General features: G+C 41.4%; 1 protein-coding gene and 1 pseudogene across 1 annotated transcript in view; one reads left to right on the forward strand and one right to left on the reverse strand.

Moving 5' to 3' along the window:
* Nucleotides 1-26,443, forward strand: part of MAPK1 (mitogen-activated protein kinase 1) — an 87,923-nt gene that overhangs the window by 24,173 nt on the left and 37,307 nt on the right. Inside the window, exon 2 of the mRNA XM_036874241.1 lies at nucleotides 25,425-25,607. Within this exon, the coding sequence (XP_036730136.1) occupies nucleotides 25,425-25,607 (183 nt within the window). The remainder of the gene's footprint in view (nucleotides 1-25,424; nucleotides 25,608-26,443) is intronic.
* Nucleotides 13,266-13,513, reverse strand: LOC118906691 (annotated as a pseudogene).

Here is a 26,443-nt window from a genome sequence, read left to right on the forward strand (position 1 = left end):
CCATCTATTTAAATCTTTCAGCAAAGTTTTATAGTTTTAAGAGCATAAGTTTTACCCCTCTTTTGTTAGGTTTATTCCTAAGTATTTTGTTTTGATGGTATTGTGAATGGAAGTGTTTTCTTGATTTCGTTTTTGTTTTTTAAAAAATAGATTTATTTATGTATTTATTTTTGGCTGCATTGGGTCTTCGTTGCTGTGTGCGGGCTTTCTCTAGTTGCGGCGAGCGGGGGCTACTCTTCGTTGCAGTGCGCGGGCTTCTCATTGCGGTGGCTTCTCTTGTTGCGGAACATGGGCTCTAGGCGCGAGGGCTTCAGTAGTCGTGGCTCGCAGGCTCTAGAGCACAGGCTAAGTAATTGTGGCGTATGGGCTTAGTTGCTCCGCGGCATGTGGGATCTTCCCGGACCAGGGCTCGAACCTGTGTCCCCTGCATTGGCAGGTGGATTCTTAACCACTGTGCCACCAGGGAAGTCCTTTTCACTATTTTTAAATGATGCAGCTGTAAACATTTTTAGCACAAACAGGACCCCACCCCCACCCCCTCTGAGTAACTTTCTTAGGACCTATTTCCCAAAAATGATTGACCAGGTCAAAGATAGGATTTTTGTAGTATGTGACCAGATTGCTCTCCAGAAATAGCATTTGAATTTGTGCTGTCCCTGTTAATCTTTTTTTCCCACCCACACCCCACTCTCCCGCACCTGTCCCTGTTAATCTTTAAAAGTCCCTCTTTGCTCTGTGTCCCCCACCCCAGCCCCGGTTCCCTCTTGCTGTGACAACATGGCATTATTCTTTTATTTGTATGTAATTGAATAGAAGTGAGATAAACCTTTTAGGTGCCTTGTTTTTGGTTATTTGTGAGGCCAAACTTTTTTCTAAGTTTTACTCACTTATCTGATGTTTGAACTGTATTCAAATTATGGAACCGTTTATGCACTAGAAGCTGAGCATTAATGTTCTGAAAGCCTTTAAATTTTTTTCTGAAAGCTTTAAAAATATTTGTATAATCAAATTCATTAACTGTTTGCTGTGTTCTTTTATTGCTTCAGAATTGGTGAAATACATGAAGGCCTTTACCCTTTAATTCAGTCTTTTAAGCTGTGTGGAAATAATTGTGGAGAAGAATGCTACATTTATATGCTTTATGTATTTTATTCCATATTAAGAGTATAATTTTAGCAGTATTGGACACTGTTTAATTTCACATGAGTTTTTATATTAAACTTAGAGGTGTTTACCTGTGTCTTTCTGGAATCTATTTGTTCCATTGGTCTAGTTTATTATTTTTAACTATAACCTGGTATTATAAGGCTTTTTACTCTTGTTTTGCCCAGATGTCTGCTCTTTAACTTCTAAGCAGGGCTTCTACCTTGAATCTTTGTCAGTTTTCGTACTCTGGTGGAGTGGGTTGGCCAAGACAAAACGTATATATCATCAGGATGCCTTTTCTCTCCCTCTTCCCCACTCTCAGGACTCAGAGCCAGTTTGCCTCCTTGCTCTTGTGCCTGGTCTTGGTTGCTGGTAGCTCTCCAGAGTGAAGAGATCTTTCAGGTTGAACTCTGGGCCACGCTGTGCGGCTCTCGGGATAGGGGTTGAACCCAGGCCCTAGTCAGTGAAAGCACCGAGTCCTAACCCCTGGACCGCCAGGAAATTCCCTCAGGTTGAACTCTTAAGTGTTAGCACCTGATATAGCGATCTGCAAAAAGAATTTTTTTTTTTTTTTTTAAATGAGACCATGCTTTTTTTGAGGTGCGGGGGCGGTGATATCTAATTCCAGAACGTTTTTATCACCCCAAAAAGAAACCCTGCACCTAGCGGTCACTCCCCATATTTCCCCCAGTAATCAACCCCTGTGCAGAGCCTCCTGCCAACGTGGAGCTGGGGGAAGGGGTGCCCTTTTACATTCTGGCTTCTTTTCACATGCACTTTACATTTTACTATTTTGTTAAGTTGTCAAGATTTACTTTTCAGAGTCATTAGCTGCTATTTGGCATTGGGTCCATAAAGTGAACTTGGCGAATAACCACCTTCACTTATTTTACTTCTCATAGTTGGGCCCGGGTGTGCGTCATTTTCTCATCTCTTTCTGCATTCTCAGATCTTTGTTTTTTTCCTCCTTTTGACACTGGTTATTCTTCCTTTTTGAGCCTCTTCCTCGTGGATTTAACCCTGATTGGTAGGCACACTATTCTTTTATTCTTGCCAATGATAGCCTTTTTGGTTTTAATTCAAAAAAATATTATTTGATTATTTTCTCTCTGATTTTTATTTATTTTTTAATTTTATTGAAGTCTCTCTGATTTTAAACAGTTAATCCTCTTTTTGTGGGCCTCTGTTATTGTAGCTTAATTCTTTTATTTTTATTTTTTGACCATGCCGTGCGGCTTGCAGGGTCTTATTTCCCTGATCAGGGATCGAATCTGTGCCCCCTGCAGTGGAAGCGCAGAGTCCTAACCACTGGACCGCCAGGAAAGTCCCTAATTCTTTTTTTTTTTCTGAAACTCTCTAGGAGTTAAGCCAGCATTTTATTTATTTATTTATTTATTTATTGGCTGTGTTGAGTCTTCGTTTCTGTGCGAGGGCTTTCTCCAGTTGCGGCAAGCGGGGCCACTCTTCATCGCGGTGCGCAGGCCTCTCACCGTCGCGGCCTCTCTTGTTGCGGGGCACAGGCTCCAGATGCGCAGGCTCAGCATTTGTGGCTCATGGGCCCAGTTGCTCCGCGGCATATGGGATCCTCCCAGACCACGGCGCGAACCCATGTCTCCTGCACTGGCAGGCAGACTCTCAACCACTGTGCCACCAGGGAAGCCCCCCTAATTCTTTTTTAATCTGTTTTCCAGCTCTGACGGTGTCATCTGCACTGTCTTCTATTTAACTGATTTCTGTTATTGTTACCTTATAAATTATTTTTTAATTTACATTCTGCTTGACTTCTTTTTTTTTTTAAATCCTGATTCTGCTATTTGCAGAATTCTTTTTTTATTTTAAATTCTTTTGTAATATGTCACGGTTCTGCAGAATATATTCTGGTCTGTTTTTATTTAGTATTCCCCTTGTGTGTAACACTTTAAATGTGTTAATGAGTCCCATTCTGTCTTTATCTCCATTCTTAGAGATGACTCTGCTAAGCCTGCTCCTTTTCTCCTGGGCTTTTATGGTTTGTGCTTAGTGGCCACTCCCGCTCCTGCGTTGCCCTTTAAAATTTGCTTGCTGTGTTCCTTCAGTTGAGTCTTATCTTTGTTCTTTGTTTATAACATGTTTATTTTGTTGAGTTTTGAAGGAGGCGGCATTCTGTACCATTTCTCACTTAGTGCTTCCCAAAGTTCTGTTGTGTAAGACTTTCTGGGCACATTTTTACATAATGGAAAGAACACAGAATTCAGAGGAAGGACCAAGTGTTAATCCTAGCCCTCCCATTGGGTAGCTTTGGCTAAGATACTTAGACTATATGGTAGGACTTAACTCTTTTAAAGTTTTATATAGTTGTTGTGTTCTTAAAAATAAGCATAATTTTTATAGCTAATGGGAATATAAGGAAAATTAAAATAATACAGTGTACAGTGATGAACTGAAAATTGATATAATTATTAACTGATTTATTTTAAAATGATAATGAAATACTTGAAAAATGAGATTGTTGGGCTGGAACTCTGATAAAATTGTTGTCATGTAGGTGGCAGTGGTATTGTTTGCATTTGTATTGAATTTATGAAGTGAGTTCGCAGATACTTATTCTTCCAAATAAGCCTATATGTGAGAGATAAGTATTCTTTCCATTTTATGGGGGAGATACTGAGGTTCAGCAAGGTTAAGAGAATTGCCGATGGTTACAAGCACAGCGTTGTGACAGTGCAAGAACTTGAATTCAGATTCAGGACTTCCAAGACCAGGGCTTTGTAACTTGACCCAAAATTAAACTTGACTAGTTTTAAGATTGTTTCTTCAGATACATGCCAGTCTGTCACTTGGGTAGATTTTTCGGAGTACAGGCCCTAGTTTCATCAGTTGTCCTGGAGATCAGCTGTCACTCTGAATGTGTGGAAGATCAGTGTTGGGAGTTATCTGGGGGCAGCCACTGTCTCTGGCAGTGTTCCTCTCTGTCTGGATCTTTGATTGTGTCTGGGAACAGACATATTTATTGCTCGAGGGCGAAAGTGAAGAGATAATATGGGGAGAAAAGAAAAGAAACTGATTTCAGAAATAAGATTTCCACAGTAACTTGAGCAATGAAACATTTGAGAAATTCTTGGTTGTGCTGACCAGGATCCTACGGAATTCTTGTCGGTCTCTGAAGTCTTTGGGGATCCTTTGTGTACACTCTCAGATTATTGAAACACAAGGACTCAGGCCAGGATCTGAGGGAAGGAGGACTCAATTGAGGAATTGGGAAGTCATCAAGAATCATGGCAGTGGCTCCATCATTCTCTCTTTTCACATTCTTCTCATTCTTTGTTCTCTTTTTAAAATCTTTGTTATACACATGCACACACAAATATATATATAAACATATAATTTTAACAAAAGGATGTAATTTTTTAACTTTTCATTTTGAGATAATTTTAGACTTAGAAAAAAGGTGCAAAAATAGTCTAGAGAGTTCTCACGTACCCACCTTTTCCTGATGTTTAACATGGTGTATGTCTGTAGGAATGTCATCAAAACCAAGAAATTAAAACCGGTGCAATACTAGATGCAAACCTTGTTCACAGTTCCCATTTTCCCCCAATGTCATTTTTTCTTCCAGGATCTCATTTTGCATTTAATTGTTGTGTCTCCTTAGTCTCTTCCAACTGTGGCATTTCTTCAGTCTTCCTCTGTCTTTCATGACGGTGACACTTTTAACGAGTACTGGACTGTTGTTTTTGTAAATTTATTTATTTTATTTATTTTTGGCTGTGTTGGGTCTTTGTTGCTGTGCGCGGGCTTTCTCTAGTTGTGGTGAGCAGGGGCTACTCTTCGTCGCGGTGCGCGCGCTTCTCACTGTGGTGGCTTCTCTTGTTGCAGAGTATGGGCTCTAGGCGTGCGGGCTTCAGTAGTTGTGGCATGCAGACTTAAGTAGTTGTGGCTCACGGGCTTAGTTGCTCCGCGGCGTGTAGGATCTTCCTGGACCAGGGCTCGAACCTGTGTCCCCTGCATTGGCAGGCGGATTCTTAACCACTGCATCACCAGGGAAGCCCTGGACTGTTATTTTTGTAGGCTGTCCCTCAGTTTGTGTTTATCTGATGTTTTTTCATGAATGGAATAAGATTATGCAGTTTTAACAGAAGTGATGTTGTGCCCTTCTTGATACATCACATCAGAGAGTTGGTGTTGCCGAGATATTTTATCCTTAGAGATGTTAATTTTAATCACTTGGTTAAGATGGGGTCCATCTATTTACCCCTTTGTAATTAATAAATATCTTAGAGGATGTACTTTGAGACTAAGCAGATGCCCTGTTTCTTCTCAGATTTCTACTCACTAGATTAAGCATCCATCCATGGATCTTTTTCTGGAAAAATTATTGTGGTATTTACCTAATGACAGTTTTTCTGTTTTCTTCATTCCATCTGATTGGAGTGCCTCTGTGAGAAAGAGCTGTTCCTTCTCCCCATTGATTTATTCACTTACTTATTTGTGTCAGTATGAACTCATGGGTATTTGTTTTATTCTGTGGGTTGTAATCCAGTATTGTCATTTTGTATTTCAAATTGTTGCAACTTCGACCTTTGTTTGCTCCTTCAGAGTGACTGCTTTCAACAAACCCCACCCTTGTTTGAGTACCTTCTTAAGGGCAAAGTGTGCTCATTGCTACTGGGGTGTAGTTGTTTCTAAGTCTTCTCAGTGAACAGAGCTGGGAAAATAGATGTGTGTACACCAGCCCACACATACACACATCTTTATTTCTGTATCTGTCTGTGTATATGTTAAAAACTATGAGTTCATACTGATGTCTCTGATTCTAATCCAACACCATGTGGTTTATTTTAACCTTGCCTCTTGCTTGTAATTCTTTCCCCAGCCTGGCTCTCATTATCTTCCATTTTGTTTGCTTATTTTTTCAGTCCCATTCTATTTATACATAAAGTAGATGCAGAATTGCTGACCCATATCCTTGTGAGAAACAAGTTCACTAATTAGATTACAGGATTTGTGTTCAGCCCTTTCCTGCTTTAGCTTTACAGCATCCAGTTAAAATACTGTTTTCTGAAGTTGCTTAGGCTGGTTTCTAGTTTCTCATGCCCTTCAGTGTGGTTATGTCATTCATTTGTAATACAGTTAGGTTCATTTGTTACTGTTGGTGTTCCATTTGGGGTTCTTCCCATATCCTCATTCTTTTGTTTCTTTCGTTTTTTGAATATGTGATATGACTGTGACTCTCAGAGTAAGAGCTGTACACAAGGTATACTCAAAGAGCAGTCCCTCCCTTCTCATCCCTACCACCCTGTTCCCATCCTCCCCTTCACCGCTTTCCCACTCACCCCCTGTATACAATCGATCTCTTTAGCTCTGGGTTTATCCTTCCTATATTTCTGCTACACAGGTAAGCAGATACATTTATGTTTTCTTATAACCCTTCTTTCTTATATGAAGGGTAGCATAGTATAAATCTCTTTTATACTTTGCTTTTTTACTTAACATTGTATCTTGGAACCGCTCCGTGTTAGTTTGTAAGAGATCTTTTTCATTCCTTTTTTACAGCTGCATAGTACTCCATCATGTGAATGTATCATAGTTCATTCAGCCTTTCTCCAATGTATGGGTATTTAGGTTGCTGCTAGTATTTTGCAGTTACAAATAATGTTGCAGTGAATTACCTTGTGCTTATGTATTTTCATATCACTGGAGATGTATCTTTAGGGTAGAATCCTAGGAGCGGGATTGCTGAATCAAAAGATAGGTGCAGATGTATGATTTTGGTAAGGACTGTCCTACCAACCTGTCCAGAAGGGTTTATAACCTGTCTTCCCACCAGCAGTGTTTGAGAGTAATTGCATATATTTTATAACACATACATATGAATGATTATCAGATTTTGTTCAGGGTCTTCCTTTCCTTATCTACTTCCTCTTCTATCATGATGGGTTGGGGAAAGAAAAAAACAACTCCAACTGTAGAAGGTTTTTTAATGGAAAGAAGTAAAATTAGTTTTCCAGCTCTGACTGCAGATTTTTTTACTGGTATTTTAGAGTTATAATTATATGTTACAGTTTTCTACTTTACCTAGTTTAGCATCTGTTGTATAACATCTCACTGCCTGCTTAGTTGTGCGGACAGTTCTTTTCAGTTTAGATAATAATGCTGTTTGCTTCCAGTTTAAACACTTTTCCGTCTTCCACAGGTCTGGGCGGGTGTTAATATTTCTGACGTTGGAGCAGTTCATGAGAAACTTGCATTTCTTGACTAACCTAAAGTTTCCATGATGGGGATGATCATCTGAGCCTTTCTTTCTCTGACTTGACTCACTGGGGTACAGTTTACAAAGGTGAGCAAGGGTGGCCTTACGAAGTAGATCATCCTTTTTTGGACTGTAGCTCCCTTTCCTCCTGCTCTTTCTCCCCTGTACCCCCACTTGAGATCCTCACCTTTATGGTTTCCTAATCTCCTACTCCTGTCTGGCCTGGGTCTGGATCTGTCTGCTGACCTCCCCTCTCTTCTCTTGACGACTCCACTCCCATTTTACGAGAACCCAACTGTTTATTTTGTCTGATCGTACTTACAGGCTGATGATATATGCTAGAGAAAATTACTGAATCGTCACGATTGACACCACTAAAAATCTCTGGATTCTCATTCCTGCTGGTTTCCAGCATATCTTGTTACTTGTCCCCATTCAGACCCTGATCTCACCTCCCTCCCCTCATGTTTGGTTTGCCTTTGCATCTCCTGCCTTCAGGTGTGCTCTCCCACACCTTATTTACAGGACATATTTGCCTCTTGTTTCAGAGGAGACAGGTTTTGGCTCATCCTGACGAAGAAGATCTAAATAGCCAGAACCTTCAAAACGGATAGGCTCCCTTGGGAAGCAGAATGCTTTCTGTATCATGGTCAGTACGATGATTTTTATTTTTGTCCTCATTGTCTGCCGTCCTCAGCTTCTTTTCAGTTACCCCGTCAGAATCATGAGCCAAACCTTGGTTCATCACCAGCAAAAGGGCATAACCGGTGGAGGACTACTGACCCTCGCATGGTGTAGTGGCTCAGAAACATGGGTTTTGGAGGTCAGCACGCCTGGGATTGAATCCCAGTTCTGTTGGCTGCTGGTTGTGTAATCAGAGACAAGTTACTTGACTCCTCTCTTCTGCCTTAGTTTCTTCACGTGTAAAGTAGGGGCTGTGCTTTACCGCCATAGGGTTGTGGTGAAGACAGCACATAAAGGTTTTTCTGAAGCTCTCAGCACTGTGCTTGAGGGCTCAGTAAGCGGTGGTCATTATGGTTATTGAGGTCCTCTCTCAGTGTCTCACTCAACTTCAGGGCCAGAGGTGCGTGGAGCTGCCTGGGTGGCTACCCGGAATGCGTAGCACTGGAGGAGACTCGATGCTCTTAGTCTTGGTTCAATACGTCTGGCTGTTCTCAGAGCTCACCGCGAGCCAGCCCAACCTGGACGATCCTAGAATTCTTGCCCAGTGAAGGCAGGAGAGGATAACTGAGGAGGAAGGAAATGTAGGGGAATGATCCACAAGTGAGTAGTAGCCCATCTGCTTCATCAGGGTCTCTCTCATGACAAGTTCAGAGCATAGGTGAACTCCAAAGGTCATTTCTAAAGAGTACTGCTTGGATTTAGAGTACTGATTGGATCTGTTGCAGAGTACTAACTCTTGACTTTGTGCTGCTCTAGCATGCTTCAAATAACAGAGTTTATGGTTGTGGGGTTTAGGATGATGATAGTCGCGGTACTAAATCCTGATGGGGTATCTTAGATCTAGTAATAGAGGCACATTTTTCCTATTAATCGGAGAGAAATGTTTTTCATACTTTTTCCTTTAATAATTTGTGAACTTGAGCCCACCAAAAATTTGTAGAACCTGTACTGAGTATAAGTCACTACAAGTCTTCATCTTTTTATGGCTATATCTATGCATATATATGTATGTATGTACATTCAATCATATAATTGGGTGTGGGGTTTTTTCCAGTCTCTTGTATACATATAAAAAATTTTTAAAGAAGTTTTGCACTTATGTTTGGAAGAAGCCTGAACACAGAATAATAGTATCTTCTTTTTGTAACTTGGCCAACACTATCAGGGCAGACATACAGGGCATAGCCAAGCTAGGACTAAAACTCAGACCTCCTGATTTGAAGTCTAGTTTTTTTTTCTGATGTTACTTTGTCTTTATGGTTTCATTGGATAAATTAATAAAAAACAATAAAAAATAATAAAGTAATTAAAAATGACTGTTCCACTTTTTTTGGGATGGTCTCATATCTTTCAGGCTTTTCATCTGCTGTTTTTGCAATCTTCATAACCCGTAGAGTTTTCCTCATTTTTGAGTCAAGCAAATGGTTGCTCAGAGGTGTTGGGTAAGTTCAGTGATGTCTCAGCTAGTAAGGGAAGGGGCCAGAATTGGAACTCACCTGACTCTTTGGCCCCTGTTCTGTTACTGAAGAGATTTAAAAATGCATATGTAGATAACGAAATTTGTTCAAGCTCTGGGCTGTACGGAGCACCTTTCCTAGAGAGGGTGCACATGTGTTCGTGACATCAGATTTTAAGTTGCAATATCTGAAGTGTTATTGGAGCACTCAGTCTTAAAATAATGTAAAATTATGATGGTTTTACAGCTAAAATGACTTTAGCTTTTATTTGCTCACTGAATGGTTTGCACCCTCTAAAGAAACCTTTGCACTGGCTTTCTTGGTTAGTAAATTATGAGAGGATCAGGCTAAAGGAACGAATACGTTTTCTTTTAAAGCAGTCATTTGTATTATCTACTTACTTACTTTTGGAACATTAATTTGGATCAGTCTAACTTACTTAGCATCTGAAGACAAGTTAATTTTTATCTGTGAAACAAAGTACTGTGGTTTTGTGTTCAGATAATTAAAGTTCACTGAAATGGGTAGCTTGGAGAACAGCTTAATAGCTCTCTCTAAAAATAACCCATTCACAGTTGATAGCACTTTAGTTGCTTAACAATGTGTACAGTATGTGGTGCTAATGCATGAGGAGATAGCTCCTTCATTAGACAAACTTTATTATGCACAAATATTATTGAGCCTCTGCTATGAAATGACTATAATGACAGGGGGCTGGGGAGGATGGGGAGAAAGCCTGAACGTACCAGAAATGTTATATTTATGCCAGAGCCTCAGAAATGACTGTGGAAGCCTGGGCATTTATTTTAATGATGTTGCCACTGCTCAAAACCTGTTTGGAACACTTCCTATGAAATTGTCGTCAGTATGAGCATATGAACCATGAGAGAAAATCAGCCCCACAGTTTTGTAGCTTTGCTCAATTTTTAAAAATCACCTTTTGAGGTATAATTTATATACAACAAAATGGACCTTTTCTTTGTGCAAAGTTCAGTTGAGTCTTGGCAAATATATACACTGTGTAACCACCACCACAGTGGAGATACGGAACATTACATAACCCCAGGAAGAAGTACCCTTGTGCCCTTCGCTGTCAGTCTTCAGCTCAGGCAACCATGGATCAGTTTTCTATCACTGTAGATCAGCCTCAGCTTACCTAGCGTTTCAGATAAATGGAGTTTAGAAGTCTTTGCTCTTTTTTGCCTGGCTTTTTCACTTAGCGTAGGGTTTTCCAGGTTCATCCTTGTTGTCGCATGTAGTCGTTTCCCTTTTGTTGCTCAGTGCTCTTCCGTTGCACTGGTGACACACAGTTTGTTTACTCTTTCCTTGTTGATGACTATTTGGGTTGTTCCAAGTTTGTGACTGTTATGAATAAAGCTCCTACAAACATTTGTATACAAGTCTGTATGGATGTATATTTTCTTTATTTTTTAATTGAAGTAATTGGACATACAATATTTTATTAGTTTCATGTGTACCACATAGTGATTTGACATTTGTATACATTGCGAAATGATCACCACAATAAGTACAGTTACTGTCACCATACAAAGTCAGTACAGTATCATTGACTGTATTCCCTATGTTGTACATTGCATCCCCGTGACTAATTTATTTTATACCTGTAAGTTTGTACCTCTTGACCCCCTTTACCTGTTCCCCCCCCCCCCGCATCCCTACTCCCTGCCCCTCTGGCAACCACCTGGGTTTTGTTTTGTTTGTTTTGTTTTTTAGATTCCATGTATAAGTGACATCATGTGGTCTTTGTCTTTCTCTGTCTGACTTATTTCACTTAGCGTAATGCCCTCAAGGTCCGTCCATGTTGTGGCAGATGACAAGATTTCTTTCATTTTTACGGCTGACTGGTATTCCATTGTACATGTATACTGCATGTTCTTTATCCATTCATCCATCAGTGGACACCTAGGTTGTGTCCGTATCTTGGCTATTGTCATAGACATATATTTTCATTTCTCTTGAGTAAATAATTAGGAGTGGAACTGCTGGGTTGTATGGTGAGTGTGCATTTAACTTTTCAAAAACCACCAAGCCTTTTCATAGTGGTTGTACCATTTTGTAGTTCCACCTGCAGGGTGTGAGAGTTCTAGCTTTTCTACATCCTCATCAGCACTTGGTATGGTCATTCTTTTTCATTTTAGCCATTCTAATGGGTATGTTATGTGGTTTTAATTTACATTTTCCTTATGACATCATTCATCTTTGTATGTGTGTATTGTCACACAAAAAGTGTCTATTTTTTTGCCTATTTAAAATTTTGGGTTGTTTGTCTTATTTTGAAGTTGTAAGAGTTCTTTATATACTCTAAATACAAGCCCTACATGTTGTAATTTTTTTCTCCCATATGCACAGCTCATTTTTGACCTTGACAGTATTATCTGGCCTGTTCACCCACCTTGCTCACTAGATCCGAGTCAGCACCTTTCCTTTTCAGTCTCAGTAACTCCTCCTGTCTCCACTGTTGTCATCTTGTACATTCCAGAGGCTTTACCACTGCCCTCAGAGGTGTGCTGCTTTTTCTTTTTGTGAGTATTTTACTGATTTGAGAGTGCTGCTGGTTCATAGTGCCCTTGAGTCTGGGACGCTGAATGTCCTGCAGTGGGCAGCATGATTTCGTACAATGAACTGACTGGCTTAAAATGCCAGTTATGTGCTTGTTGCTTAGTCCAAGCCACTACCGTCTCTTACTGGTGCTATTGCAGTGCTTCAGATGGTTTCTTTTTTCACTCTTTCCTTTTTACAATTTATTCTTCATATCACAGCTGGAGAAAGCATTTACAAATACAAATTGGGTACTTTTAGTCCTCCCTTAAAGTGGAAGTGCACTTAAGATGAATCTTAAACCCTTGGCACAACTTCCAGGTCACAGCCTCGTCCTGAGCCATGTGCTCTTGGCTTGGTATGTGCCAGCCACCAGTAGCCTTCTTTGGGGTCCACAGATTCACCGGCCTAACCTCTCTCTGTTCAATAGAACACTTGCCTTCTCGGCTACCCCTCACCTGGCTAATTCCAGCCTATCCTTCAGGTCTCTGTTTTAAATGCCACTTCCTTAGAGAGGAAGAACCTTCCCTGAGCCCCTAATTTAAACCAAGTTCTCTAGTTATCCATGATGATGTTAATTATAGCATTTGTATTTTTTCTTAGCATCTATCATAATTTATCTATTTTTAATATATGTCTCCTTACCCCACTCCCCCTTTTCCTCTTTTGGCCTTGCCACGCGGCTTGTGGGATCTTAGTTCCCTGACCAGGAATTGAACCTGTGCCCCCTGCTGCACTAGACCACCAGGGAAGTCCCCTAATACATGTCTCTTTATATTTCCCCCATGTTGTATAAAGTTCATGAGAGTAAGGAGCTTTCTGTTTTCGCTGTAGTATCCATAGCACTTAACAATGTAGATGATTAATGAATACCTGATAAAATTGATTTTAACATTTGAATGATTTTAAGTTTATTCATTGTGCCTCCTTCCAGATCCCAAATGACATTTTTTCTCTTGAGTACAAACTTCTATGTACTAGTTTTCTGTCTCTGCCATTTGAACTGAATCTGTAAATTGCCCTGATAATAAGTGTTCTTAATCTTTTTTGTGTCATGGATCTTTTAGGCGGTCAGTGAAACCTGTGTCTCCTTCACAGATTAGTGTGTTGTTTTTTGTTTTGTTTCGGTTTTTTTAATCCAAAATACATTTATTGGGATCGTTTCCCATTCATCTTGATTCAGGGTGCTTTTAGTGCTGCTTCCAACTGAAGGAGCATCCTTCTGTAAGCCTTGCTTTTTCCTCCTGTAGGCTGGCAGAGGACAGTAGAGTAGCCAACACAGGAAACTACTGTTTGTGCCTGGCTAGAAATGGTGGTGGTTTTATAACATCCTGGGCATTTCACATCCGTGAAGTAGGAGGTGGGGCTCTGCAGCAGGTGCTTCTTGTTGTGTTTCCTCTTCTGGCGAGGGACGCAGGAGATCCTTTGTGAGAGGCATGTTCTCCTGAGGAGGTCCTCACTGCCAGATCAGATTAGTGGTCTTAAATGAATAGAAAAAATTATGTAAGGTTACCAAGGAAATCGGTTATATTGAAGTACTGTTTTTTTTAATATTAAGAAAATACATCTTTAATGTGTGTGCTTTTTTATTAATGCCTTAAATAGCAAGATCAAGCAGCAGATGTGACAACTACTGTAATTTCAAAGTAGTGAGACATATAAATATTTCCAGAATTACAACTGTAGGCTTTTTACTGGTCTTAATATTTTTCTGTTTAGCCTCCTTCAGTCTCTGGAAATACCTGTATTTCTGATAGTGTCACTCTCGTGGCTGGAGAATTCTTTCTGTTATCAGAATAAAGTACAGATTTGGGAATTGTCTTTACTAAAGGAATTTAGAGCCTGAAACAAGATGGCGGAGTAGAAGGACGTGCTCTCACTCCCTCTTGTCAGAACACCAGAATCACAACTAGCTGCGGGACAGTCATCGACAGGAAGACACTGGAACTCACCAAAAAAGATACCCCGCATCCAAAGACAAAGAAGAAACCACAATGAGATGGTAGGAGGGGCACAATCACAGTAAAATCAAATCCCATAACTGCTGGGTGGGTGACTCACAAACCAGAGAACACTTATACCACAGAAGTCCACCCACTGGAGTGAGGGTTCTGAGCCCCATGTCAGGCTTCCCAACCTGGGGATCCGGCAACGGGAGGAGGAATTCCTAGAGAATCAGACTTTGAAGGCTAGTGGGATTTGATTGCAGGACTTCGACAGGACTGGGGGAAACAGAGACTCCACTCTTGGAGGGCACACACAAAGTAGTGTGTGCATTGGGACCCAGGGGAAGGAGTGACCCAAGGGAAGATTGAACCAGACCTACCTGCTAGTGTTGGAGGGTCTCCTGCAGAGGCGGGGGGTGGCTGTGGCTCACTGTGGGGACAAGGACACGGGCAGCAGAAGTTCTGGGAAGTACTCCTTGGCGTGAGCCCTCCCAGAGTCTGCCATTAGCCCCACCACCGAGCCCAGGTATGCTGCAGTGTTGGGTTGCCTCAGGCCAAACAACCAACAGGGAGGGAACCCAGCCCCAACCAACAGCAGTCAAGCGGATTAAAGTTTTACTGAGGTTTGTCCACCAGAGCAACAGTCAGCTCTACCCACCACCAGTCCCTCCCATCAGGAGACTTGCACAAGCCTCTTAGATAGCCTCATCCACCAGAAGGCAGACAGCAGAAGCAAGAAGAACTACAGTCCTGCAGCCTGTGGAACAAAAACCACATTCACAGAAAGATAGACAAGATGAAAAGGCAGAAGGCTATGTATCAGATGAAGGAACAAGATAAAACCCCAGAAAAACAACTAAATGAAGTGGAGGTAGGCAACCTTCCAGAAAAAGAATTCAGAATAATGATAGTGAAGATGATCCAGGACCTCGGAAAAAGATTGGAGGCAAAGATTGAGAAGATGCAAGAAATGTTTAACAAAGACCTAGAAGAATTAAAGAACAAACACCTAGAAAAATTAAAGAACAAACAGAGATGAACAATACAATAACTGAAATGAAAACTACACTAGAAGGAATCAGTAGCAGAATAACTGAGGTGGAAGAACGGTAAGTGACCTGGAAGACAGAATGGTGGAATTCACTGCCACGGAACAGAATAAAGAAAAAAGAATGAAAAGAAATGAAGACAGGGGCTTCCCTGGTGGCGCAGTGGTTGAGAATCTGCCTGCCAATGCAGGAGACACGGGTTCGAGCCCTGGTCTGGGAGGATCCCACATGCCGCGGAGCAACTGGGCCCGTGAGCTACAACTACTGAGCCTGCGCATCTGGAGCCTGTGCCCCGCAACAAGAGAGGCCGCGACAGCGAGAGGCCCGCGCACCACGATGAAGAGTGGCCCCCGCTTGCCGCAACTAGAGAAAGCCCTCGCACAGAAACGAAGACCCAACACAGCCAAAAATAAATAAATAAATTTAAAAAAAAAAACTAAAAATAGAATTACCATATGATCCAGCAATACCACTACTGGGCATATACCCAGAGAAAAACATAATTCAAAAAGACACATGCACCCCAGTGTTCATTGCAGCACTATTTACAATAGCCAGGTCATGGAAGCAACCTAAATGCCCATTGACAGACGAATGGATAAAGAAGATGTGGTACATACATACAGTGGAATATTACTCAGCCATTAAAAGGAACGAAATAGGGTCATTTGTTGAGATGTGGATGGATCTAGAGACTGTCATACAGAGTGAAGTAAGAAAGCGAAAAACAAATATCGTATATTAACGCATGTATGTGGAACCTAGAAAAATGGTACAGATGAACCGGTTTGCAGAGCAGAAATTGAGACACAGATGTAGAGAACAAACGTATGGACACCAAGGGGGGAAACTGCGGGGGGGTGGTGGTGGTGGTGTGATGAACTGGGCGATTGGGATTGACGTGTATACACTGATGTGTATAAAATTGATGACTAATAAGAACCTGCTGTATAAAAAAATAAATAAAATTTAAAAATTAAAAAAAAAAGAATAAAGTACAGATTTCTCAGTTTTCTTTGTGTGACGTTACCTTTTGCTTTTTGCCCAGATGGGCTCTAAACTCCAGCTGTACTGGATGACTTTGCACTTGTACCCAACCTTCCATGCTTTAGTTCCTGCAGCTCCTTCCTTCTGCAAGCCTTTCCTCATAGACTGCCTATTAAACCCTGCTGTGCTTTTTAACCCACCTTAAATAAATAACACCTTCTGAAAGAGGTTCACAGATATTAACATAGAGCAATGTCTGACACATAGTAAACACTCAATAAATTGTAGCTATTATTAAATAAGAATTGTTCATAAAATTTCTTTTTATTATCACCACCAAACTATAAATATCTTGAGTGATGTCCATATGAGAAACAAGGCAACACAGTATATCAGTAACTGTGAGTAAACATGATGTAAAGTGAAAATATGCCTCATATGTAATATACATCAAAAATAAAAGTCTTGACCTGGGGGAAACAAGACTTGAAAGTGCTGCATCAACCCTGTTAACTGTTGTTGCTTTTTGCACTGTAGTAAGTATGACCTTGAGAGGAGGAGGTGTGATAAGGAGTTGAGAGTGTGAAGAGTTGGCAGTACAAGCCAGCCCTGTGGGCGGCTCCTCACACCCCACAGCCTTGGAGTGTGTGTGAGAATGCAGTAGCCGAATTGCAAGTGGAGCTGGTGTGGGCACCACCAGCACTGGAGAGTAGTGACCATGCTGAGCGCCCTGCCGTCAGGGCCATGGACAGACCCAGATACACCTAGAAAAAAAGCAGGAAAGTTCAGGATGACGGGGGAAGGTCAATTTTATGAGACACGATCAAAGAACTTCTAACAGTGAAAGGAACTATACCACAAAAGTAAAGCTATTCAGATGAATAAAGTCTTAAGAATAAAGGTTCTTTCCTAAACTCTAATAGCCAAATAACTAGAAATCCTGAAATTTTGGAATAATGTTTTTTTAGAGAATAAAGGGTACAGCTTTCATGGAGCAGTTTGGAGCAGCCCTTTTTTTCCTTCACATGCAAGACTGCTGTCATTCCAGCTGGCAAACATAGTAGATCTGAAATGGCTCCTCTGTTTCTCAGGGTACATAATATATCAAATTATTTCTGTACGTCCAAGTGGGAATCTGAAAATAATTCTTTTATAATCTCAGAGCTTAATACCATAGGTATCTGACTGCAGCTTCTCTCAGCTAATACTTGGGCATCAGCATAAGTTTTCACTCTCTGTTGTAGTGACAATCTCAGCTACTAAGTGGTGCCTGTTGCTAAGTTGGAAACCAGTGTAGAGAGAGCACTTGTATGTTTCTTTTTTCCTTGACATTTAACACTTTTCTAGAAATATTTACTTTCCCTCAGATTTTGTACATGTGAAGTTGTTAGACTCCAATTAAATGTACGTTAAGCTCCTTGACCTTCTCCCACAGCTCGCTGGTGCTCTGTTTCCCCCGATGCCCCCATTGCATTACATTTTGGCTAGATTCTACTGCTGTGTCTTCTAGGTCACCAGGTTTTTCTTCAGTGTATAATCTCTTACTAATTTCAACCATTGTATTTTTTTCATCTCTAGAAGTTCATTTTGAGTCTTTCTTATACCTTCCACTTCTCTCTTTATGTCGTGCTCTATGTTCATGAACATATGGAGTATATTTATACCAGTACACGATTGTCTACTAATTCTGTCATCTCTACTTCCTAGGTATGTTTTTTTATTGGCTTTTCTCTTCATTATAGATTGTATTTTCCTGCTTTTTTGTTTTGTGGCTGTTGTTTTTACTGATTTACAGTATTGCAGATGTACAGCAAAGTGATTCAGTATATTCAATATTTATATACTTTTCAGATTCTTTTCCATTACAGGTTATTGCAAGATATTGAATATAGTTCCTGGGGATTTTTTATTTTTTATTTTTTGGGGGGGTTTTTTGGATGTTGATTGGATGCAAGACACTGGATTTTACATTGAGTGCTAGGGGTTTTTTTGGTATTTCTTTAAATACTTTGGGACTTTTTTTTCTGGGATGCAGTTAAGTTACTTGGAACACTTTGATCCCTTGAAAGCTCTCTTTTAAGCATTTTAGCTCTCTTTTAAGCATTTAGTCCGGAATAGCCTTTAGTCAAAGGCTAATTTAGCCCCAGTACTGAGTCAACAACCTTTCTGAGGACTCAGTTTTTTGTCCTGGTGTGAGGAGGTCTTTACTGGAAAAGTGGTAGAACAGGAACTGTTCCCAGCCTTGTTCCACATGGATTAGTCCATCTGCTCCTCTCTGGTGGCTCCTTCCCCAGCCTTGGAATTTGATCATGCACAAGCTCTGTTCATTATCAGCTGGACACTCAGAGGGAACCCTCTGCGGATCTCCCCAACCTTCTCTGAAGTTCTCCTCTCCTGTACTCAGCCGCAGAAATTCTGAGTTGGACTCTCCAGATCTCGAATTCTGTCTCAACTCAGGGAGACTACCAGGCTCCATTTGGGTTTCCCTTCTCTGCATTGAAACCTGGAAACTCCAGGCAGTAAGCTGGGGCAGTCACAGGACTCAGCTTGCTGGCCTGTGTTGCCTGTTGCTGGGTGTCAGAAAACTTATTTCATACATACTGTCTGGTTTTTTAAGTTAAGATAAGAGAGTTAGATCAGTCCCTGTTCTTTCATCACGGTTAGAAGCAAAAGCCTGTGAAGGTATGTAGAACTTTAGGGACTCATTTAAAAACTCAAGTTATTTCCTTCAAGCTGCCTTATCTTATATTACCTACCCCTCACTGGTTATTTTTTTCTCCCAGCAGAGTGGACAGAAATAGTAAGACAAAATACAATTTAAATTATGTTTTAAATCACTCATGGTCCCATCATCCTAGCTTGTTCTGTATATTGCCTCTTCTAGATAAATATTTTTAAGCTGCAGTCTGATGGTTTATTTTGAATCTCACCTTTGGTTAATACGATCTTCATACTTAGTTTAGTGGCTGCACAGTGACCTGTTATATTAATATTCCAGAATGTATTAATCCTTTTGTTTGGCAATACAGGTTTTCTTCTTTTAGGTAGTTTTGCAGTAAATACCTTCAAATATTATCCCTATTCTTAAGGATGCTCAAAGGGAGAAAGGCAGGTGGGATGATGTTCTATTTATTTCAATCTGCAGTGAGATTTAGCCTATATTGGGTATTTAGTAAATGTTTTTCAAATGATTGAGGAGGAGCATAACTTAAAGTTCAATTAGGTAAAGTTTTCAGTTACCTTTTTAGGAATATTTTTGTTCCATTGGGCATTCATTTTTATTTTTATGGGGGGTTAAAGTAGATAATTATGAAATGTTTATGTTTCCTTCTACTTGTTAAATTAAGCCCATATTTTCTACATGTTAATTGTAATTATGTCATCAATTTTGGAGGTATAATTTAGTGGAAGACCTTCTTCAGATAAACTTTTATGTTGGAATAATTTTAGGTTTACAGAAAAGTTGCCAAGATAGTGCAGAGGGTTCCCATAAGCCCCCACTCAGTTTCTGTTTTCCTTGATGTTAACATCTTACATTACTGTATGTGCTGATCAAAACTGAGAAACCAGCATTGGTATAAAGAAATTTCAGACTTTATTTGGAATTTGCTTTTCCACTGATTTTCTTTTTCTGTTCCAGGATCCAATCCAGGATACTACATGCATTTAGTTGTTATGTCTGCCTGTCTCTCTGTGACTGTTTTCTCACTTTTCTTTTCATGACTTAAAGAGTACTCGTCAAGTATTTTGTAGAATATCTCTCAACTTGGGTTTGTCTGATGTTCTTCTCACTATTAGCCTGGGGTTACAGGTTTGGGGAAAGAACATCACAGAGATCAGCTGCCTTTCTCGCCTCATCCTATCAGGAAGTCACAATGTCCATGTGACGTCACTGGTCGTGGTAACTGATTGCCTGGTGGATGTGCTATCTGCCAGGCTTCTCCACTGTAAAGTTACTGTCCTTCCCTTTTCACATTCTGTTCTTTAGAAGCAAGTCTCTAAGTTCAGCCTGCCCACAAGGTGTGCGGGCTGGGAGAGATTGAGTTCCACCTCCTGGAGGGGAGAGGATCTACACATATTACTCCAAGTTCTTCTGTTAGGAAGATTTGTCTCTTCTCCTCCACTGTTTGTTTCTCCCCTGTGAATTTGGTTACAGCTGCTAGAAAGAAGACAAATGATTTAGAATGTATAGTTCTGCCATTGAGGAATATATAGTCTAATTGAATGGAGAGCATTTGAACAGGACCAAGCTAGGAAACATGAGGTTTGTGAAGTAGGCACTACTTCTTGAGTTGCCTATGGCCACTTTCTCCAAAGCTGTGGCTCCACCATCGTTCCAAGTTGGCTAAGACGGCTCCTGCCTGGTGCACTGCCCTCCCCATTCCATTCCTTCAATAAACTACTACCTGAGAGAACTTCATAAAAATACCGCCATGCTTAAAATCCCTGCCTAACATCCTTTGGTGGCTCCCCAGGGTAAAATTGTAGATATTTAAACATGGCCTGGCTCCTGCTTAAGCCTCCGGCTTCAACCCCATCCGTGTCCCCTTGGGTCCCACTCTCTTGCCGCCGGTTCCTGCAGGCCTCTGTAGCTTTGCATGCACCTCTGCTTTGCCTGAAGTGTGTGCTGCCTTCTCACACCTGCCTAGTTTTTGGGAGTCTTCTCTTCACCCCACCTGGTCTGCCAGCCTTCGACCCACCCACTGCTTTCATAACAGCCTGTGCTTTTTGGTTGTTCCCTTGGATTTGCCAGTCATTCTCCTCCTCCTCGCCTTCTTTAAAAGTAGTCACCTGTGCTGCTTCCACTCCTGTCCCCACTCCCCTTCATTTACTGCCACCCAGGGTACCACACATCAGCTGATTGCAGATTCACTGAATGCTTTCCAGTTGTTGTCAAGCATTCCTGTTTGGAACTCTTTATATCCTTGGCTTCTGAAACACCACTCTCTCCTGGTGCTTATAGGTGCTCCCTCACTCTCTAGCTGGTTCCTCCTCCTCTGTCTGCTCCTGAGTTCTGTCCTCAGACCTGTTTTCTCCACGTATCTCTCCTCAGTAGTGCAACCCTCTGTGGCTTCTGTTAAAAATTCCCATATCTTACTTCTAACCTTGTTCTCTCTCTTTAATGCTGCTAGAAGCTCAGAGCCATCCGAATCACCTGCAAGCCTCCTCAGATCTTTAAATCAGGAAGTACAAGACTGTCATTGTCTTCCCCTACCCCCATCTTCATTTTGTCCCTCCCAAACCCAGGCCTGCCCCTCATGTTTTGTTTGCAAGGCCTGGGTCAGGAATACAAATGGAGCATCACATACCATATAAATCAAACTAAGAAACAGGAAATGTATTCTCCCCCCACCCCCACCCCGCCGCCCCAAGACAGATAAACTTTCTTAAAGACCTGGAAGATCAGGTTCAAATTGAAAAATCTTGGGCTTTTTAGAGTTGGGTGTCAGCAGTTCGAGGAGAGCAGGCCTCCAGCATAGCCCTCTTCTCCCAGCCAGTGCTGTGCCCCCCCAACCCCCATGAGCTGGAGCTTGTGAACCCCCAGCCCAACAGTCCACGCACCGTGTATACCCTGCAGATAGCTCCCCTTGGCCACCCCTTGTGGTACACACCCTGGAGGAGCATTCTGCTCGCTGCCTTGGGATTCTGGGGCTCCTGATGGCACATTCCCCAGACCCCATAATCACCACTGGGTGAGGAGGTGCCTGGTTGGGTGAGGGCCAGCTGTCCCCGTAGATGGCCTGATTGTTTTCCTCTCCACATGTTGCCTCTCGCCTTCTCTGTGCCCTTGATCCTCTTTCGAAAGCCGCTCATCTTTCAGGGTATGGTTTCTACAGGCCTCATCTTCTTTTAATCCTCTTTGTTGCCCTTATTTGGACTTAATCTACCCAGATTAATCTTCTGGGTAGAAGATCTTAATCTTCTCCTTGGGTTTCAGAAGTGCTTTACTGTGATAAAGGCAGTGCATGCTGTCTGTTCCTGTCTCCTTCCCTCACTAAATTGCCAGCTTTTTAAGAGCAGGATCACTGTTTGGTTTTGCCCCCAGTCCTAACATGAAGTCTTAGAAGTGGGAAGTGCTTGACAAGTGTGGCTTGAATCTGCCACAGCTCTGGCATCACCCTCCTGTTGTTGTGGTAACCCTGTCAAAACAGGAAATGAGGTTAGTTTAGCATGACTTGTTCATAATTGACTCATGCTGGTTCCCTTTTCTTCCCTAAGTGATCACAAAGCATCTGTTAAATAATCTACTCCAGAATTTTGTGGGCTTCTACTTCCACATTAACTGGTCAAATACAGTTCTGGAATCTCTGTTCCCACCCACCCTGGCCCTGGAACTCACCATGCATTTGGAGAGCCCTGGCTCCTTTTTTTAATTGCTCTCTGAAGAATTGCTTGATGAACAATATACCAGTGTACAGTTTAAGTTTTGACGTATTATACACCCATTAAGCTATCAAAACAATTAGATAATGAACATTCATCGCCTCCAAAAGTTATCTAGCTTCCATTTCCATTTGTGTAATCCCTCCCTCCCAGCAGCCCCAGGTAAACCCTTCTGATGTGCTTTCTGGCCTCATAGACTAGTTTGCATTTTATATAAGTAGAGGTACTTTTCTTTTGGTCTGGCTTCACTCAGCATAATTATTTTGAGATTCATCTGTGTTGTATATATCAACAGTTTGTTTCCTTTTATTGCTGAATAGTAGGAATCTACGGTTTTAAGAATTGAGTGTGCTCACCTCTGGGCTTGATCTCCCATTCCCCACCATTTATGTATCTCAGGATAGAATTCATCTGGGACTTGAAGCTGCATTTATGTAAGATGACTGGGTGCTCTCAATAGCTTGAGCTCCTCAAGGGCACAGTAATAGTATAATCTTTGTATCCTGTTAGTATAACCAAATGGCTGGATAAAAAGTTTCCTCCTTTACTTAGGGTGTGTGTGTGTGTTTGTCTGCGCCCCTCTGTTTTATTTATTTAGTTACTTTAAATTTATTTATTATTTATTTTTGGTTGCATTGGGTCTTTGTTGCTGTGCGCAGGCTTTCTCTAGTTGCAGTGAGCGGGGGCTACTCTTCGTTGTGGTGCGCGGGCTTCTCAGTGCAGTGGCTTCACTTGTTGTGGAGCATGGGCTCTAGGTGCGCGGGCTTCAGTAGTTGTGGCACGCGGGCTCAGTAGTTGTGACTTGTGGGCTCTAGAGCGCAGGCTCAGTAGTTGTGGCGCACGGGCTTAGTTGCTCCGCGGCATGTGAGATCTTCCTGGACCAGGGCTCAAACCTGTGTCCCCTGCGTTGACAGGCGGGTTCTTAACCACTGCACCACCAGGGACGCCCTCTCTCTGTTTTAAATAACATACCCAGTTCCAATTTCATCACTGAGTGTCAGTCGATACAGTTGGAGGGGCACACTGACCATAAGCCCCTCTCCCCAAGCAGTCATATTCTCAAAGGCAAGTTTATGCCCATGTTTGTTTGACTACCATGCTTCAGTAAAACTGGATATTTATTTATTTATTTTTAATTTTAAAAAATTTTATTTATTTATGTTTGGCTGCGTTGGGTCTTCACTGCTGCGTGCGGGCCTTCTGTAGTTGCGGCAAGCGGGGGCTACTCTTCCGTTGCAGTGCGCAGGCTTCTCATTGCAGTGGCTTCTCTTGTTGCGGAGCACGGGCTCTAGGCATGCGGGCTTCAGGAGTTATGGCATGGGGGCTTAATAGCTGTGGCTCATGGGCTCTAGAGCGCAGGCTCAGTAGTTGTGGCGCACGGGCTTAGTTGCTCTGCAGCACGTGGAATCTTCCCGGACCAGGGCTCGAACCTGTTTCCCCTGCATTGGGAGGCGGATTCTTAACCACTGAGCCACCAGGGAAGCCCTGGATATTATAATGTTGAGTTTAAACCAATATTTTATAACTATTTTAACCTGTGTTCTCTTTTGTTGAACTCAGGCTCTAAAATCTGAATTACCAAAAAAGTTTTGATTTCTAATAGTATTTACTCCCAGTGTTGAATAAACTTGCTTGAACAACATATCCCTTTGCCTGTCTACCTAAAAATCAGTGGTTTAGGCCTTCTTGCAGCAAACCAAAGCAAAATAAGATTTGAGTAGTTATTCTTTTATTTAAGGAAATAGACGTCATTTCAAAGTGTTGGGGTACCCGAGTGCAATGTATAAATGGTGTGAGAAAACTGAAGCTGAGTGAGACAAGGTCCCTCCTACAGCATAGTTTTGTGGTAGAGTCAGACAAATGCAACAGTAATTCTCAGTATAAGTAGACTGATAGATACCATTATAGAAGCACAAACTTGAGAATAAACTTATTTTACTGTTTCCTGTTTCTAGCACTTACCCAGAGGAAACCAGAAGTAATGTCTTACTGCCCGTCCGTGTTCTTTCATTGCTTCGGTCAATGGACCAGATGTTGATACTTGTTAATATGAAAAGCTCTTACAGAAAAGATTCAATAGAATATTGTTCATAAAGATAGTAGTAATATTCAAGATTCAAATTCATCATAAAATTGAAGATAAAATTATTATTGCTTCTGCTTGGAATTCTATTAAGTCAGACCTTCAGGACAACTTGGAAAGAACTGGGCCCTATGTTATGGCTGTGAAGGTATTTTTTGAACAATACTTTTTAGGTTTTGTTATAAGACTACCCAAACATCTTGGTTAAATTTCTTGGGGGCGTGGGGGAGGAGGAAGAAATAGTCATGTCATTTTGCACGTAAGACAAAGTTGTTGCAAGCAATCAATGCATCCTCCTGTCCCACCTTTTAATTGAAGTATAGTTGACTTACAATATTAGTTTCAGATGTATGGCATAGTGATTTAGTAATTTTACAGATTATGCTCCATTAGAAGTTACTACAAGATAATGGCTATAATTCCCTGTGCTATGCAGTATATCCTTATTGCTCTCTTGGGTCCATTTTTGTTCGGGTTGAAGATGTGGTTGATGGTCATTTGAACGTTTCTGCTGAGTCCGTGGAATCTGATACAACAGTAGGAAGTTGTTTTGGAGGCAGAAATGATTGCTCTCACCAGAATGCAGTTGCTGTTAAAAACAGTGGGAAAATGACATGTGTGTGTCATACACCCTTGTTCCTGGATTTATGAAAATGGGCATCTGTACAGTTCCCAGGGCCAGGCCCTCTGTTAGTTTTGAGATTCTGTGTGTGCTGCGTTTTGCCAGCCGCATCCTCCCTAGCTTAAGGCCTCTTTGTGGGTTATACACATGCTTCCTTCGTGTGTATGAAACAAGTATTTGCCTAGAGTACTAATCATTTAATACTTTACCGCCTTGTTCTGAGAACTGTTTTTAATGCCGTCTCCCCTCCTCCCCTCCTTTTTTATTTATTTTTTTAGCTCTGCTTATGATAATGTCAACAAAGTTCGAGTAGCTATCAAGAAAATCAGCCCTTTTGAGCACCAGACCTACTGCCAGAGAACCCTGAGGGAGATAAAAATCTTACTGCGCTTCAGACATGAGAACATCATTGGAATCAATGATATTATTCGAGCACCAACCATCGAGCAGATGAAAGATGTGTATCCTTTTCAGGCAGCTGCTCCACTGCTCCGTCACCTGGTTGAGTAATGTAACTGGACGTGTCCTGCACTTACAGGGGTGGAGGAAAAGTAATAAAACACATTTAGGGGGAAACTGTACTTTGCTTGTCATTTACTGTAATACTTGAATCATTTACATTTTTTTCTCTGATTCATTTTTTCATTTGTCAGTAACTGATTTTAGTATCTTTTTGGCAAATCCAATATTTTCTGTCAGTTTCAGAAAGATTTCCTTTAAGTGTAGTTGTGGAAAATTTTGGAGAACACCTTTTCCAGTCATGTGTTTGCCACTCAAGGTATGGTTTGTTATGATGGTGAAAAGGAAAGAGCAATAGACTGTGGAAGAGGGTGCCCTGTACGGCACCTGGTCAGGTCCAGACTGTCCTGATCTTAGCACCATTTCACATCTGGGTCCAGTTTTCTCGTTTTTAAAACTGGCGTGCTCACCCTCATGATCTTCAAGGCTGGCTCAGCTCTGAAGTTGTGTGATTAACTATGACCAACATTTAGAAATCTGGACCAAGCAGGTAAAGGCTTGGGTAAAGGAGGCTGCCTGGCTAAAGACTATGTTTGAAAGGTAGAAGTGTGAAGTGTGCTGAGGAGGACCTGATGGGAGAAGGTTCCGGTTCTGGCCGCAGCAGTGTTCCCACCAGTTTGCCCACTTTGCATTCTGCCCCTCCAGGGAGAGGCAGCTCACTGTCTCCAGGCAGCCTTTCCATTTTTATTTTATTTATTTTTACTTTTATTATTATTATTTTTTTTAGCCTTTCCATTTTTAGACAGCTCTGTCACTAAGTTCTGGTGATATTTTAAGT

Source organism: Balaenoptera musculus, chromosome 14, assembly GCF_009873245.2.
Source record: "Balaenoptera musculus isolate JJ_BM4_2016_0621 chromosome 14, mBalMus1.pri.v3, whole genome shotgun sequence".
NCBI classification, from domain to species: Eukaryota; Metazoa; Chordata; class Mammalia; order Artiodactyla; family Balaenopteridae; genus Balaenoptera; species Balaenoptera musculus.